At 52.5% G+C, this 14,845-nt stretch overlaps 1 protein-coding gene across 1 annotated transcript; it reads left to right on the top strand.

The window, feature by feature from the left end:
* The first annotated feature begins 1,957 nt into the window (after nucleotides 1–1,957).
* Ptpn7 (protein tyrosine phosphatase non-receptor type 7) lies at nucleotides 1,958–13,620 on the top strand. Its single transcript, XM_059280250.1, is given in 11 exon segments — nucleotides 1,958–2,057; nucleotides 3,098–3,259; nucleotides 3,767–3,818; nucleotides 3,820–3,951; nucleotides 4,154–4,238; nucleotides 5,608–5,684; nucleotides 6,830–6,967; nucleotides 7,310–7,420; nucleotides 8,522–8,676; nucleotides 11,225–11,338; nucleotides 12,719–13,620. Coding segments are annotated over 10 exon segments (1,068 nt in total). The 5' UTR covers nucleotides 1,958–2,057; nucleotides 3,098–3,149; the 3' UTR covers nucleotides 12,813–13,620.
* Nucleotides 13,621–14,845: the final 1,225 nt, after the last annotated feature.

Below are 14,845 nucleotides of genomic sequence, written 5' to 3'. Positions count from 1 at the left end.
ATTCTCTAAAGCTGAAGGTACCAGAACCTAATCCCTAGTCAGAAAGGCAAGTCCGCGAGGTGAGAAAAGAGAGTTTGGTAGCAGGGTGCCCTCAGCCCCTGCTGAGGGAATGGGAAGGTTCCGCAGAGGAGGAGGAGTCCTCACCTTGAGGACCGTCCTGGTAGCGTGGATAAGGTAGGGGCTGCTCCAGAGACAGCAGGGAAGGGAAGGGCAGATGCAGGACAAGGACATGTGTCTTGTCCCACCTGAGGCTTGTGGTGGAGACTCTGGCCACAAGCTTTCATGTCCTGAGCAGAACAGGGAGAGGGAGTGGACAGGAAGGTGAGCAGACACCCAGAGACCTGGGAGAGAGAGACTGGGGGTCTTGCTTCATGCCCAGGTTGACCCTCACCCCACCAACTCCCTCTCCATCTCCCAGCTTCCTTGCTCCCTACCCAAGAGCTCAGCTTCCAACTTCTTGAACCCCACCGGGCCCCCATCTGTGAGGGTCAAGAGGTGTGCTCACAGCCGGTAGGCTAAAACTGTGAACTGGGGACACTGGACAGACCTGTGGGGGAGGACTTCTCCTACTTCCTCCTCCCCACCCCTGTGGTATCCTCACTTCCTTTTCTTGATTGCAGTCAACAGCTGGCCCAAGGCGGGTGGTCCTCCTTCCACTCCACTCCTACCCCTGTGGGGAGGTCAGGGCAGAGCACAGGTGCCAGTCACTGGACACAAGTGTGCAGGAATCCCCAGGCCCCTGCTCCTATTACCTCATCCTGGCACCAGAGCCAGCCGCCTCCTGGCTGTACTGAGCTTCCTCCTCAGGAAAGCCCACCTATAGTCCTCGGAGGAGAACCCGCCACAAGGCGGGAGCCGGAATCAACCAGCCCTGGAGCGTCGCCTTCTGACGTACTGCCAAGGACAAAGACAGGTGTCCCAAGCCTCCTGACCTCAAAGGGTCATCCCTGGTCCGCGCCTCCTCCCCACCGGCAGAAGAAGGCCAGCCCCTCCTCCCTCCTCCTCCAGGTACCACCCCTGTGCCTATTCCCCACTGCTCTTCTTTTTCGGTATCACCATTTGACAGTTGAATCAGAGAAGTAGGAGGAAGAGAAAGGATGTGGAATGTGACGGCTGGGGGCCAGGAAGGGTGTTGGGAACATTACAGAGTCAAAGAACAGTCTTGCAAGCAAGCATGAACCACGAACCAGTCAGGCATGCAAGGGGTCTCCCAGAGCCAGGCGGGGTCGGGGGGCTGTGGAGTCTTGAACTTGGGGGCTGCTTCCTTCCCCCGCCCCCCAGCATCCAAGTAGCCAGTGGTGAAGAGGACATGGTATGTGAGGGCCACAGCTATTTGTAAGTCTTCTGAGGAGATGGCAGGGTTCTGAGACACTCCCCGAGGGGGCAGTCTGAGAGGATCCTAGAGATTCTTCTCCGGTTTCGCTCTGCTACCTGTTCTCAAGCGACTAGCCTGTGCCTGCAGGCTGAGGGGACTCAGGGCCTGGGCCCCTCCTTCCTGTTCAGAACAAGGCATCCTCCCTCCTCTTTCCCACACTGCACCTCTGTGGTACATCTACTCTGCTCCGGGCAGATAGGGCCTGGGCTTGGCCATGAATTGCCAGGCTTTGAAGCAGCAAGGGCTCACAGGGGCAGAAGCCGAGCCGTGGAAATAAGTCTCTAGCCAAGGGCTCAACCAGAGGAACGCCTGAGGGTCCCCTATGGCTATGTTCTCATCAAGGAGGTGGAGGGGGGGCTTGATAAAGACCCCGGAGGTGCAGACCTGGCGGGATCAGGGAAGGCCTCGTCCCTTGCCCATTCCCAGAGCCTTTGCACCCAGCCAGGGTGGCATGGCACCGGCTGGCAACCTGCTCTCAGAGGGCGTGGGGAGGATGCCCCCGACCCCTGGCGGCAGCTGCAGCAGGCACAGGAGGCAGCTTGCAGCTGGGTGTGCTGCGTGGGTGGAAGCCAGGAGGGGCGGAGGGAGGAAGCTGGCTTCCTGGAGCCTCTCAGTCCTCAAAGATAGACGGACTGACAGACAGCTGGCAAAAAGGCAGCCTGGGGGAAACACAGCTGCTTCAGTAAGTACGTGAAGTGGGCACAGGCATACTACGGCCCTGGGGTGGGGAAGCCCTGGAAGCAGGGGGGCGTCTCTGAGGATGGGGTGAAGAGGCACGAGTTTGGGGCTACCATGCCTGGCCAGGCATGAGTAGTGGCACATTTGGTGTCCCTGTGGCTGGAGGGCAAAGGAGCCACACGGAATGCCAGGAGCCGAGGGGCAAAAGGCCCCTTTCTGTCGTGGGAGAGTGCTATCCCAGCCACACCTGCATGCGCCCACACTGTTCCAAGCCTCTGTCCCTGGAGGTTAGCAGCCCTAACCCTACCACCATGGCACCTGTGACTTGGCTCTGGGAGATGGGGACTGCCCCCAAAGGAGATGCCCTCGTCACCTCTCTGCCCCTTCTCTCTCGTACCCCCAACTGTGGTCTCACCATGCGCTGGAGCTCTAGGGCTTGGCGAGGCCATTTCCTGTGACGGTTACAGAGGCGGGAGACTGGGGGATGGGAAGGAAGAGGAAGGAAACACCCCTAGCCTACCGCCCTGGATAGAGACCCCCAGAAGCCACAAATGATCTTGGAGGGGAGCTGCCAGCAACTAGGAGACGACCCTACCAGAGTGTGGCCTGCCTGGGTCCCCAACTGGCTCCAGTGCTACTAGAGGCCTCAGTTTCTCATTCTGGAGAAGACTGCGGACGACCTAGAAAGTTCTGAGCTTTCTCTCTTCCTTCCTTGCGACCGGCAGTCTGTTGTTCTCATTTGGACCCAAGCTTAGAGCCCTGCGGACTTGGGTACCCTCTCTCTTCCTCCTTCCGGATTATTTCCTGACTTCACCCATACCTACACTCTGTATCTGCTTCCTCCTCTAACCTCAGACTGTCCTCTGCCCTGCATCCCAACAAAGAGCTCCTGTGCTTACAGGATTAAAAAAAGTTAGGCCCCTTCCTTGGGAAGAGAAGATACCTCCAGTAAAAACCAAGAGGATGGCTGCCCTGGGCTTAGGAGCCTCCTTCTAGCCAGTAAGGCAGGTCAGAGGTCAGCAAATACAGGACCTTGTCTTTCAGGCAGGCCTCATGGCTGAGTGAGCCTTCCTTGAGCGCAGCAATCTACCCCAGCATGGTCCAGGCCTCCAGAGCACAGCCACCGACCTTGTCTTTGGGGGCAGCCATGACCCAGCCTCCACCCACCAAGGCTCCGGCCAAGAAGCATGTGCGGCTGCAGGAGAGGTGAGATCTTTCACAGAGAGGATCTTCCTAGACCGGGTTGCTTTCATTTCCTCCCTCTCTCATACCCAGCTGTCCAGTTCTAACAACAGAGTCCACAAGGCCTGGAAAGAGAATTAATAATGCTCATTTGCATGCTGCTTGCCCATCCTTTGTTATGTCTGAGGACACCGAGTTTCATGTCCTCCCTGGGCCTGCTCCCAAAGTCTCAAGCTGGGATGAGCAATCTCTGAGAGAAGTCCAGGAGTCTTCACGGCACTGAGTGTACATCGGAGCCTCTGTGACAGCTTAGGAGTAGGAGAGGTGGGCGACAGGAAGGCGCAGAAGAGTCTCAGCCTACTCCATTCTGTCTGATCAAAGGAAAGGGGAACGTAGTAAGGGCCATGACCCCTGAGTGCCCCGAGCCTCTAGGTCAGGAGAAAGACTAACTGTGGCCTCCTCAGACAAGTCATTGAAAGGAGAGCAGGCATTATGGGATGTTCACTGGGCACTGAATGGCTATGCTTGCAGAAGGGGCTCCAGCGTGGCTCTGATGCTGGATGTTCGGTCTTTGGGGGCTGTGGGAACCCATCTGCTCGGTGAATACACCCCGGGAGGTCACCATACACTTTCTGCGCACGGCCGGACACCCCCTGACACGCTGGGGTCTACAGCACCAGCCACCCAGCCCCAAGCAGCTAGAGGAGGAATTCTTGGTAAGAAGTTGGGGTCCCCTCCACATCACCTTGCCCTTCCATACCAGACCGTCATGGATTCCTTGGGTCTCTCTTCTCCTTGCGGGTCCTTGGGGGAGATCGCCAAGGCTTAGGAGAGAAGGTTGTCCCTATGTGTGCAGAGGGCGGAAGGGGAGAAAAGGGGGCCGGGGCCAGATGTTAACACACTTACTCCCCCCACCAGAAGATCCCCTCAAACTTTGTCAGCCCTGAAGACCTGGATATCCCTGGCCATGCTTCCAAGGACCGATACAAGACCATCTTGCCAAGTAAGGGCCACAGTGGGCATGAAGCGGGCAGTGTCCTTGGGGTGAAGAACTTGAGAAGGCCAGATATATACCTCGAAGCCAGGCACAGTGGTGCACGCCTGTAATAATCCGAACGCTTGGAGGTGTGAGTAGAGGATCAGGAATTCAAGGCCAGTCTCCATTACCTAGCAAGTTCTAGGCTAGCTTGGTTTATATGAGACCTTGACAAAGAATAAATAAAATAGAAATTAAAAAAACAAACAACAAAAAACCCTCACGTCAGCCAAGGAGGAAGCACAATGCTTGAGACATCGTATTTTCAACAGAGAAAGACTACCACCACCCTGGCAGCTAGGAGAAAGATATAGCAATTACAAGATAACATTGCAGAAGTTTACTGTGGGCCTCTGTGGTAGGGGTGAGCTCACACAGACAGACCCAGGCCTTGAACCTCCCTCTTTTCAGAGGCAGGCTTGAGACCTGGAGCCTACCACAGTGGCTTCCAGAACCGTGGTCTAATTCAGCCGAGCACATGGGTCCTGCCCTGGGCTGAGCCTCTGAGCTCGCTGCCTGCGCTATCAGAGCAAGGCTCTGTGAACAGCCATCCAAGTGAGTTTGTTAGCCTTTGGCCTTGCCTAATTCTGCAAAGTCCTACAACCACCAAAGAGGAGAAGCCAGCTCCTTCTAATCCCTCATCCGGTTTGATTGGGAAAAGACCCACACCTTTGGAGAGAGGAGGCCCTTATCCCTCACGGTCGAGTGATAGCTTAGACAATGTATTCATCTGAAGCTTGTATTCATAATCAGAAAAAAAATTTTTTCTCTGCAGAATCTCTTTTCTGTTCCTATCAGTTGCCTCCCATTTTATACCCTCGCTGATCTCAAGGCTAAAATATGACAATATCCCAATCGGTCTCTGCAGCTCTGTGGTCTGTCCTATACAGCATCATTCAGTTAATAGTTCTGCTTTGATTATATCACTTTTCTGCTCAAAAACATGTGGATCCCTATTGTCGTGGAATTATTGGGTTTTTTTTTTGTTTGTTTGGTTTTTGTTTTTTGTTTTTCGAGACAGGGTTTCTCTGTGTAGCTTTGGAGCCTGTCCTGGATCTCGCTCTGTAGACCAAGCTGGCCTCAAACTCACAGAGATCCACCTGCCTCTGCCTCCCGAGTGCTGGGATTAAAAGCGTGCACCACCACCGCCCATCCGAAATATTGTATTTTATAATGCATAGGTATTATGCTACCTGTCTATAAAACAATTCAACTGAATGCCCGTTGTCCACAAAATATGGTGAACGGTGTAAGGACGCTCTTCCCTCTGACTCTATTAGAATCTGCGTTTGTTGGTCCGCTCTGACCTTTCACCTTCACTGATCTTACTTCCTAGATCCCCAGAGTCGTGTCTGTCTTGGCCGGGCCCAGAGCCAGGAAGATGGTGACTACATCAACGCCAACTACATCCGAGTGAGTGTCTAGCTGCTGCAGCAGTCCAGCTGTGACTTGGCCTCAGGGGCCTGTATTTCCCTCCTTATCCCTTCCTGTCATAGCTCTCTCTGCCAGACTGGGGGGCGGGGAGGGGGGGCGGTGGCGACAACACACCGAACGACCCCCAAATCAACATAGAGAAGATGTTAAAATTTCCTAAACGACGCTGTTACCCTATCCATGACAACTCTCTCTATGCGGCAATAGGTTGACATAGCTGAGCCTCGTCACTAGTTTCTTAAAGGCTGGTTGGCTCCTAAAAGCTGCACAAAGCCAGCATGAGTGGGGATCTATCATCTCTTCTCCCACACTCATTCGCCTCCCCGACCCCCAACCCTGTAGCCCCTCCTTTGTAGAGACTGATGGATGTCCAGCTAATAGCACCCTCAAAAGCAAGAAGGGCCGTCCAGCCCAATTTCTCGCCTGGTGTGGTAGGTGGATGGGAAAGCAGTGCCCCCTTGTGGCCAAATGTGGTAGGACAGTAGTCTGGGGTGCTGGGAGGCAAAGTTGTCGGGCAGAAAGCGTAGTAGATAGGTGGTCCTCTGCTTGCTTGGCAGCAAAGACGGTGGAAGCTAAGGAGGATGGAAGGGATTGAACAGATTAGGAAGAGTATGCTGGATTTGGGTGCCAAATGTATAAAAGTGATTCATGAAATGTGAAACGTTCTTACAAATATTGAAGACTATGAGATCTTGCACTAGAAGAAAGCAGAAGAAGACAGGAATAAACATGTACATGGGGCCTGCCATCTGAGAGACTGCCAATATACCTTTTTGAGTTTAATTCACACTATGTTATGAGGTCATCACTAGGCCCAGTCTATAGGTCGAGAAACTGAGTCTCACAGAGGCCAGGAATGTGCTTCTGGTCTTGTAACTGGGAAACAGCAGGCCAGGAATTTGAACTCAGGTGTTTCTCATCATGGATCCCATGTTCTCCTCCAGCATGTGGCTTCTGGTGTGTGTGTGTGTTTGTGTGTGTGTGTGTGTGTGTCTGTGTCTGTGTGTGTGTCTGTGTGTGTGTCTGTGTGTGTGTCTGTGTGTGAGCGTATCTAAGTGCTCATGTTCACTGGCTTTGAGTGTGAATCCAAAACCTCTCTCTCCTTCTGTGCTTTGCCTCCCCAGGGCTATGATGGGCAGGAGAAGGTCTACATTGCCACCCAGGGCCCCATGCCAAACACTGTGGCGGACTTCTGGGAGATGGTGTGGCAAGAAGAAGTGTGCCTCATTGTCATGCTCACCCAGCTCCGAGAGGGCAAGGAGGTAAGAGGCAGGGTCACCCAGAACGGGTTGTCGCCTCCCTTCGTACACCACCCATGCAGAGCAGACCAGAAGCCTCAACGGGGAGCTCATAACTCTGACGAGGCCCCAGGTCGTTTCCCCGGGGAAGATTCCTGAGATACACAGACCCCAGGGAAGCTGTTCACAGCCAAAATGTGGGTAGGGTGACACCATAGTGCTTAAGCTTGGGAGAGCCAGACCCCAGGCACTGACCTGGCTCATGGGGTGAGATGGGAGAAGGGGACATTAGGCCTCTCTCTGCTGCCCCAGCCTTGCTCCACCAATGGACCTTCCCACTCTGACTCCCAGATCCCTCCCTTCTAGAAATGTGTACATTACTGGCCCACAGACGAAGAAACCTATGGGCCCTTCCAGATCCGCATCCAGAGCATGAAAGAACACCCAGAGTACACTGTGAGGCAACTTACCATCCAGGTACCATCCCCTGAAACAGACCAATGGGAGGTCTGGGCCACGCTAGCATCTCTGGAACTCAGGCTCCACCTTCACTAGGGACCAAGTTTACTAATTTAAGCCTTGATCCTAGGTGCCTAAGAGGTGCCATAGAAGAAAAAGAAATGGGTACAACCCTCAGGGGCACCTCTAATTTAATAGGGATGCATAAAAAAAAATAGGGACCACCAGGGAGCATCCCCTCCCCATGCTACATATCCAGGCTCCGGGGGAGAGGGCAGACTCTACAGGAGGGTGCTGAAAGAGTCCGGGGAGGTCAGAGATGTGCCAGCACATGTGGATGGACTGTAAAAATGCTTTCTGGGGCCAGAAAGATTGTTCAGTGGGTAAAGGTGCTTGCTGCCAAGCCTGGTGATGTGAGTTCGATCCCTGGAACCTACATGGTGGGAGGAGAGAACTGACTGAAACAACATGGCAAGACTCCCATCTAGAGAGAAGGGAGGGAGGGAGAGAGGGGGAGGGGGGAGGGAGGGAGAGGGAGAGGGAGGAAGGGAGGGAGTGAGGGGGGAGAAAAGGAGGGGGGAGGGAAGGAGGGGGAGGAAGAGAGGAAGGGTTTCCTGTTGCTGTACACATTCTTACACCTTCTAATTATTTTTGTATCAATTCATTGTTTCCCGAGCATCCTGGGAAACAAACCAAAAAAGATATCATTGTGCCCACTTACTAGAGAAGAAAATGAGATTAACGTACGTGCTTACCCACGGTTGTGTAATAGAGGCAAAGTCACAGCTTGGGCCTGGGTTTTTCCCCTCTCTCAAAACACGTCTCCTTCCTTGAATTTTGGAGTGGGTCATGGTAGAAGATGAATATCAAAGCCGTCACTGGGAGAATCAGCTTTGCCTGCTCTGAGCTGATGCCCAGTACTTACTTGCTGGCACCGGGAGGAGGCAGCACCCACACCCACATCCTGGTTCTCATGTCTTTTTTTTTTTTTTTTTTTTTTTTTCCCAGAGCTGAGGACCGAACCCAGGGCCTTGTGCTTGCTAGGCAAGCGCTCTACCACTGAGCTAAATCCCCAAGCCCGGTTCTCATGTCTTATTCTCTCGTTTCCTCACACGCCAGCACCGAGAGGAACGCCGCTCAGTAAAGCACATCCTCTTCTCGGCCTGGCCAGACCACCAGACTCCAGAATCGGCAGGACCCTTGCTGCGCCTGATGGCTGAGGTGGAGAGCCCGGAGACCGCCGCTAACTCCGGGCCTATCGTGGTTCACTGCAGGTAGGGCCTCCCCAACCCCAGCCTAGAAGCAGCGCTTGCCTTCCCTGCCCACGAGGTCTCCAAGGAAAACCACACCAGACAGACCCAACTCTTACCTGGACAGCAATCTCTAGTCCGAGCAATTCGGTATTACCTCTTTTCTACAGAGCCCTGGCTTTCGGGAGGGTTCTAGTCAGGTAGAGAAGAGATACACACGGCCTCCGCTGCTGGGGGTTCATTTCCTCCTTGAACAATTTTTTTGTTTGCTTGGGGGTCTTTTAGTGCTTGGGTTTGTTTTTTATTTTGTTGGATTTGTTGTTGCTGTTTGGGCCCAGCTCCAAGCATTATTTTTAAATGGTAAATCTGGGGTGTTGGATTCAATTCCCAGTATCAACAAAAAATAAAACAGAACGGCAAATCTAAAGGTCCCTTCATGAAGCCCTTACTAGCCTTCCAGATGGGTTCCCATCTGTGTCCCCAGGCTGACCCTCTGACCCTGCTCCTGGAAGTGTATCAGCTTTTCAGTTTATTCCCTGGGCATATAGTAGAGACAGGAGGATCGGGAGTTCAAAGCCAGTCTAAGCTACATAGGGAGTTCAAGGCCAGCCTGGGCTACGTGGTACCATGTTGAAAGGGGAGAGAAGGGGAGAAGGGGGAGGAAAAAGGAGGAGGTGAAAAGTACAAATGAGGCATGCCTGAACCCATGCAGAGGGGGCGCACAGTGTAAGTGCTGGGAGTCACTGGTGATTTCTATTACTTACACCAGTGAGGTGTAATTTGTATTACACACGTGAGGCTTGCCTGGGGGGGCGGGGGGGGGGCGATGGTGGTGTGAAGGATGTGAGGGAAGAGAGAAAGAAATCTCAAGGTGACAGAGTCAAGAAGAGGGTAGTGGACAAGAACAGAGGCCCGAGAGCATCCGTGGAAGCTGGTCTGGAGGTTGTGGTCGGACAAGGAATGCTCAAGGGGCCAGCCAGGACACAGGCAGGCCTGTCCGTTAGATGCCTTGGACATCAACACAGATGCAGTCATCAAAGCGTACACCGGAATAGGGCACAGCGGTGCACCCAGGGCTGAGCATACTCAAGGCTGCACGGTGAGGCTGGTAGTTTAAGGTCCATCTGGGCTACGTGGCTAGACCCCATTACTGAAAAGAAAAAAGAAAAGCTGGGGCCGGCAAGGTACCTCGGTGGGTAAAGGCGGCTGCAGCCAAGCCTGGCAGCCGGGATTCCATCTCTGGAACCTACGTAGTCTAAGGAGAGACTGCCTCATGAAGGTGGCCTTCTAACCTTCCTACAGGCACCATGGCACACGTGTACACACGCACACACTCACCACACACACATTAAAATAAATTAAATATGTTTAAAAAAAAAACTAGGAAAAAGACAGACCCGGCCTTTAACCCCAGCTCTTGGGAAGCAGAGGCAGGCAGATATCTGTGCGTTTGAGGCCAGCCTGGTCTACCCAGTGAGCTCCAAGCCAGCAAGGCAATAACAACCTGAAAAAAAAGGCTGGGTATGGTGGCACCCTTCAGGAACCCCAGGACTCAGGAGGATTGCAGGGAGATTGGGCTATAGTAAGTTTCAGGCTCTGGAGTTACAGAGTAAAACTCTATCTCAAAAAAAAAAATCAAACTAAAATCTGGATGTGTGGATGCATACTTATAATCCCCATATTTAGGAGGTAGGAGTTCAAAGCCAGCCTGGACTACAAAGCAAGTTCAGGCTAGCAGGACCTATGAGCCTCTATCTAAAATAATAATAATAATAATAATAATAATAATAATAATAATAATAAAATTTTAAAGTTCATAGAGCCAGTCATAGTGGTACACATCTTTAATTCCAGCACTTGGGAGGCAGAGGCAGATAGATCTTTGTGAGTTCAAGGCCAGCCTGGGTTACAGAGTGACTCCCAGGATAGCTACAGCTACATAGTGAGATCCTGTCTCAAAAGACCAAAAATAGGGTACTGGAGAGATGGCTCAGAGGTTAGGAGCACTGGTAACACTTCCAGAGGTCCTGAGTTCAATTCCCAGCAACCACATGGTGGCTCACAACCATCTGTAATGAGATCTGGTGCCCTCTTCTGGCATGCAGACATACATGCAGACAGAACACTGTATACATAATAAATAAATTTAAAAACAAAAATTAATTAATTAATTAAAGTCCATAGGAACCAGAAGGCAAAAGATGAGCTGCACTAGGCTTTGAGTGAGGCTAACAAGGTTCACGAACCTGTCTAGGACAAGCTATTATCTGTCTCCATCAGGGATGCCAGGGATGCTGAAGTTGGAGGTGTGAGAGTTCCACCCCATGAACAGAGCACTTCGGCCCCATTTCTTCTTTCGCTGTTCGAAGCCTAGGCCCAACCTTCCTTGCTCACCTGTCTCCCCTGTTCCCTGGTCTCCTGTGACCTCCATGTCCTCTCTCTGGTCACATCCAGTGCAGCCCCTGTTCCCTGGTCTCCTGTGACCTCCATGTCCTCTCTCTGGTCACATCCAGTGCAGCCCCTGTTCCCTGGTCTCCTGTGACCTCCTTGTCCTCTCTCTGGTCACATCCAGTGCAGGGATCGGCCGGACAGGGTGCTTCATTGCCACCCGCATCGGCTGCCAGCAGCTGAAGGCCCGAGGGGAAGTGGACATTCTGGGCATCGTGTGCCAGCTGCGCCTGGACAGGTGGGTCCATGGGAAGCAGGTGCAGCCATTGTTCATTGGCAATGGCATGGGTGGTTCTGAAGTCTTGGGCACATCACCTTCAGGCCCTCCTAGGAGAAAGCAAGGAGCTCATTTTATTTAAAAAAGCTTTCTGTGTTGCCAGTAACTAAGCCCACATGAAAGATCATCTATGCTAGCTTGGGGGCCTGGAGTTAAACATGTCACCCTGAATTATCCCTCACCATCAAGGAGAGGTACGATACTGCATGCCTGTAATCCCAGCACTCAGGAAGCCAAGGCAGGTGAACGTGAGTTCAAAGCCAGTGTGGGGCTGCTTGTTAGCTCAAGGCCAATATGGGCTACAGAGGGAGACTCCGCCTTGATTTATTTTTTTAAAAGATACAATTTGCTCTAGATACAAGGTAGCTATGGTACTACTCACTGGGGTTGGAGGAAAAGAAGCAGGCTCAGACTGTGGCGTGTGTGCTACTAGCTGTAACCATAATTATGTACCCTCTCCGGCCCCTCTTTTGAGTCGGAGTCTCTGTGTATCCCTGACTAGCCTGGAGCTCACTCTGTAGACTAGCCTGACCTTGAACTCACAGAGATCCGCCTGCGTTGGCCTCCCAGGTGCTGGGATTAAAGGCGGGTGCCACTGCACTCAGCACCCCCATTTTTAATCTAGAATGGTAAATGTCTATTTCCCCAACTGGAAGAAGGAATGGGTTTGCTTCTGTGAGTGTTCTAGAAATGAGACCTGCTGTACACATGTGGAGTTAACTTTTTTATTTATTTAAACTTATTTATGTGTATTGGTGTGAAGGTGTCAGATCCCCTGGAACTGGACTTACAGACAGTTGTGAGCTGCCATATGGGTGCTGGGAATTGAACCCGAGTCCTCTGGAAGAGCAGCCAGTGCTCTTAACCACTGAGCCATCTCTCCAGCCCCGGGTTAACTTCTTTTATTGACAAGTGGAAAACTTGAGCATGGGAACACATTCTTTTCTTTTTTTTTTTTTGTTTTTTTTTTTTTTGTTTTTTTCGAGACAGGGTTTCTCTGTGTAGCTTTGCGCCTTTTCCTGGAACTCACTTGGTAGCCCAGGCTGGCCTCGAACTCACAGAGATCCGCCTGGCTCTGCCTCCCGAGTGCTGGGATTAAAGGCGTGCGCCACCACCACCCGGCGGGAACACACTCTTGACCCAACCTGAGAAGTCGGGTCTGGTTTTGCTCAAGAGCTGGGTGCATAAGGGACAGAGAGTCCAGACGGGGCACTGCCCCCTGCACTTCCCTCCTTGGGGAGGAGAGAGTCAGCTTCCCCAGCAGGACATTGAGAGGGAATGCTTAACCACAGGCACTGGGGCAGTGTCCTTGACTCTCTCACCCTGTGCTTCTGTTTACAGAGGAGGCATGATCCAGACTGCAGAGCAGTACCAGTTCCTGCACCACACGCTGGCCCTGTATGCAGCCCAGCTGCCCCAGGAGCCCAGCCCTTGACCCCCAGCCCTCCACCGGTCCAGGAGCCAACCTCCCCTCAGGGCTGGGACAGTGGATCCGGGGAAGTGGGCTGTGTACTCTGAGACAGCATCTTCATAAGCACAGCAATGAGAATGCTTACAGGCCCAGGAAAATGCTCCAGCCAGCAACAGGGGCCAGGCCACGGGTCTTCGCCGCCGACTGCTCCTCTGCCTCCTCCAGTGGCCTCCAGTGGACTATGGGGGAGCTTCCAGTGGCTCTGAACTTACAGATAGGAGCTGGTACTTGGAATGGATTGAGAGAAAAAGCTGAGGTACTGGTCTTATCTCATATGCTCTCTGCGGCCTTCCTACCCTGTTGATGACACAGAGTCAGTCCTTCGTTGCCGTCATCGAAGCAAACAGAATGTTCCTGAAAGCCATTCCGGATGGGGCCACGCTGCTGGGGCTGCCGAGACAGTAAACTACAGGATCTTCTTCCATTAAGGCCTTGCCCGCAAACAGGCCAGATGCAAGAGCAGGGAAAAGTCTGGTCTAACCTTGGCTAAATCCTCTACATCCTACATAGACTGCTCCTCCCCACACACCTGCGAGTGTCAGATGACCCCCCCCAGAAGAGAACAAGGACCCTGACTGGCCTCCACACGTGTCAGAAAAGGAGACGCAGAGGTAACCAAGTGTATCCATTGAGATCGCTGGAAGAGCCCAGGTGTGATGATGCACACCTGTCCTCCCAGGAGCCCTCGGGGGCAGAAGCAGGAGTGTTGCTGCAAGTTTGAGGTTGGCTAGATCTATATTTTGAGTTCCAAACCAGCCAGAACTACATAGCAAGACCTCTTAAATTAAAAAAAAAAAAAAAAAAGCCATCTTGAGCTCTCTGGAAGAGGTAATGTATAGGAACCATTCAGAGATCAGGAGGGCTGCTGCTGCCTCTATGACTTCCTGCCATCTGCTCCTCAGCCACTCTCCAGGGAAGCCCAGAACTCTCTGCTTTGCTTCTGTGACTTTAGAGCACACCCTAGGTACTCACGAAGTACCAAAGACAGAAACGAGAAGAAGAAATGAAGGGCTGTGTCTGCTTCTAGAAAACCTCCCCGCCATACCTTCCTGGGCCTGTGTTTATTTGCAGAGCACACCTGGATAGCTTAACTGGTTCCAGAAACAGGCTGGGCTATCACCACTGCACGCAGCACAGGGCCAAGACCAAGCCTCAGCCCCCATCCATCTTAACATCGGCACTGTTTTCAGGGGACCCACAACCTGTCTCAGGGTTGAACTATATACCCCCAGAAAGCCAGACCAACTCTGGGCCGTCCTTGATCCAGTTTGGGCTGCCTGTGGGGATGAAGATGGGACACTATTCCTGGTGTCTGGTCCTCAGCTCCTGGATGTGCTGTGGCTGGCATGAGTCCTCTGTGAAAACCTCTGTGTGTCGTGGTGAGTGACCACCCTTTTGCTTCATGGCGTCTCTCTGAAGGACACGTAGTGCTGCTGGACACGGTGGCACAAGCCTGCGATCCCCCCTTGGAAAGCGGAGGCAGGAGAATTCAGAGTTCCAGAGTAGCCTTGGCTACATGAGACCCTATCTAAAAAGCAAACAAAAAGAAACTCAAACAAACAAAAAATAGTGCAATGCTATGGCTGAGGTTAACATTCTTAATGCTCTGCCTAACCTTTCCCTAGGCACTCCCCTTTAGCCTTGGGGTGATGGGGCTTGCACTTCCACTTTCTTAAGCACCCTGAAAGGTCTGTGCCGCCCACAGTAGGCTCTGGAGTACCTGATGCTGCCATGAGCTCAGAGCCAGTCTGGAAGGGAGCAATTGCACAGCCCTCTGGGTACCCGCCCAGCACTGTCACCCCAACCCTGTTCTGGAGGACACAGGCTCTGGAAAAACAACCAAGTAGAAAAAATAAATAAATAAAAAGACTTCTTGGATGCCCAGTTAATTCTTTTTTTTTTTTTTTCCATCTTCTTAGGCCTCTAGGGCTCTCTCTAGCAATACAGTAAGGCTCCTGGGAGCAGGAGCAGGCTGCTGCATCTTTTACCCCTGGGAT

This window comes from Peromyscus eremicus, chromosome 15 (assembly GCF_949786415.1).
Source record: "Peromyscus eremicus chromosome 15, PerEre_H2_v1, whole genome shotgun sequence".
NCBI lineage: Eukaryota > Metazoa > Chordata > Mammalia > Rodentia > Cricetidae > Peromyscus > Peromyscus eremicus.
Note: the sequence above shows the minus strand (reverse complement) of the source record. Positions and strands in the feature narration are given on the sequence as shown.